At 43.1% G+C, this 1,947-nt stretch overlaps 1 protein-coding gene across 1 annotated transcript in view; it reads right to left on the bottom strand.

The window, feature by feature from the left end:
* Window positions 1–1,947, bottom strand: part of FLT3 (fms related tyrosine kinase 3) — a 54,460-nt gene that overhangs the window by 10,523 nt on the left and 41,990 nt on the right. Inside the window, exons 20-21 of the mRNA XM_023530709.1 lie at window positions 1,909–1,947; window positions 42–110 (exon numbers count right to left, since the gene is read on the bottom strand). Of these exons, the coding sequence (XP_023386477.1) occupies window positions 42–110; window positions 1,909–1,947 (108 nt within the window). The remainder of the gene's footprint in view (window positions 1–41; window positions 111–1,908) is intronic.

Here is a 1,947-nt window from a genome sequence, read left to right as displayed (position 1 = left end):
AGTGAGAATATCTCCCAGAGTAAGATTCCGTATGACCAGACATCACTCTTAATTGTGTAGATCCCTTCAAATAAGCTTTCGGGAGCCATCCACTTCACAGGCAGGCGGGCCTGTGAAAATCCAAGAGAGCAATAGTGACTCTTCCACAGACAGACATCACTTCTTGTCCCTCGTGAGCTAGAAGAGAAATTTTTTCTCCCTCAGGCCACTTCACTGAGAAAAATCCTATCCCTCAAGCTGAAGGGTTTCACTTGCAAATTACCATTCGAACACGGTAGCCTTAAAAAAAGAGCAACCTGTTGTCTGTCTTTCAAACTCATCCTGAACGAAGACTTGTACTTGGCAATCGGTAAGCTTAACGGTCGACAGTTTCCGTAAGGAGCAGCTGGTCGGTTGCCCAGAGGTGAGTAGACACTACCGAATTCGTGGATTATTTTGCGAGAGCGTTCTTTGGAGGAGCTTTAGTGAAAATGTTCTCAGCGAGAAGGTCGTCACCTCCAGAAACGACACCAGCCTGTCTTGTGTGGCTTTAATAATTTCCAGTTGCATGAAAGTGGGGTTTGAAATAAATGCAGCCTCAGGTTAGAATCAGGACACAAAGACAGAGGCATTTTGCACCGGTGTCTTTTACATGGGTTGCGGGGGTGGCGGGGGGCCCTTCACGGCACACATTTATGCCGCTGAGTAAAATCAAAGCTCGAGAGAAAAGCCATACTTAAATTCTTCACAAACTGACCAGCTGATAGAAATCAAGCAGGCCAGCCTGGCTGATCTGATTAATTAAAGGGATTAACCGCGGCTCAAAATGAGATTCGCCTTCCCACATAAGAGGCCGTCGGCTGGTAGGGTGGGCACCAAACAGCCATCGATGACCATGCGTTATATTTATGACCTCAGCTACAGTGAGCAAGACCCAGACCTAAAATCAGCTCAGACGATTATTCGAGTCCAGCATGGATACAGTTGAGTTTGGTTTTTAACGTTTACTGGACGTTTGCCCTGATGGGAGTGTCCACGTTGGATTCACTGGTTCGTTCCCACAAGGACGCTATGAGGTAAGTGTATAATCCTCAGATCATCCGTGTCCTAATCCACGGGCTGTGTAATCATGAGAAAGTTACATTTCTGTGCCTCAGCTTCCCCACCCACAAACGGGTACTCGAAGACTGATTTAATCTATGGAAAGCGCTTACTTAGAACAGAGTTTAGCACAGTGAGGGCACTATATCAGCATCTATTGTTATTATTCCTTCACAAAAAGGGACAATAAAGCAGAGTGAAAGCCCCAAAATGAGTATCCGAAAAGGAGAAGAATAGGGGTTTGGAAGCCAGGTGTTGCAATTCTTAAAAACCATAATCTTTCAACGACACAATGTTATCATCTAGTCTAATAGTTCTTTTGTAAACAACACACCTGTCCTTAGTTTTTTATTAACGAGAAGCTTCGGTCATGTCATAGGTTTCCCTGTGGAACAGTGCCAGGAAGATGAAAATTTGTTGACTAATATTTAATTTAAATATTGAGCCTGTTAGAAATTTGTATTTCGTACTTAATTTATATGTTGCATTTTTCAAATGCTTATTTGTAACTATTACCAGATCCCATCATCGGAAACATAACTCAATAGTTACTTTATAGTTACGGGAACTGAAATAAATACAGGTAACGGGATTCGTTTTTAACTGTGGATGACACTCGAAGGACCCTAAGTGACCTATTCTGACTGGTCCAGGGATCGATGCGATGCTGCCGATTTGCTCAGTTTTCATTACAGATGGAAGCTGCAGAAAAAAACTATTAAGCCTAAGAAAACAAACTGAGGAAGTTTGTGGATGTTCATCAATGCACCATGACGCTGAAACACACATGGAAAACAGCGTAATTATGTGTAAGAAACAGCATCTCACGTTGCCCCGGATAACGTAGTTGGAGTCACTCATGATATC

This window comes from Pteropus vampyrus, unplaced genomic scaffold (assembly GCF_000151845.1).
Source record: "Pteropus vampyrus isolate Shadow unplaced genomic scaffold, Pvam_2.0 Scaffold52, whole genome shotgun sequence".
Taxonomy (NCBI): domain Eukaryota; kingdom Metazoa; phylum Chordata; class Mammalia; order Chiroptera; family Pteropodidae; genus Pteropus; species Pteropus vampyrus.
Note: the sequence above shows the minus strand (reverse complement) of the source record. Positions and strands in the feature narration are given on the sequence as shown.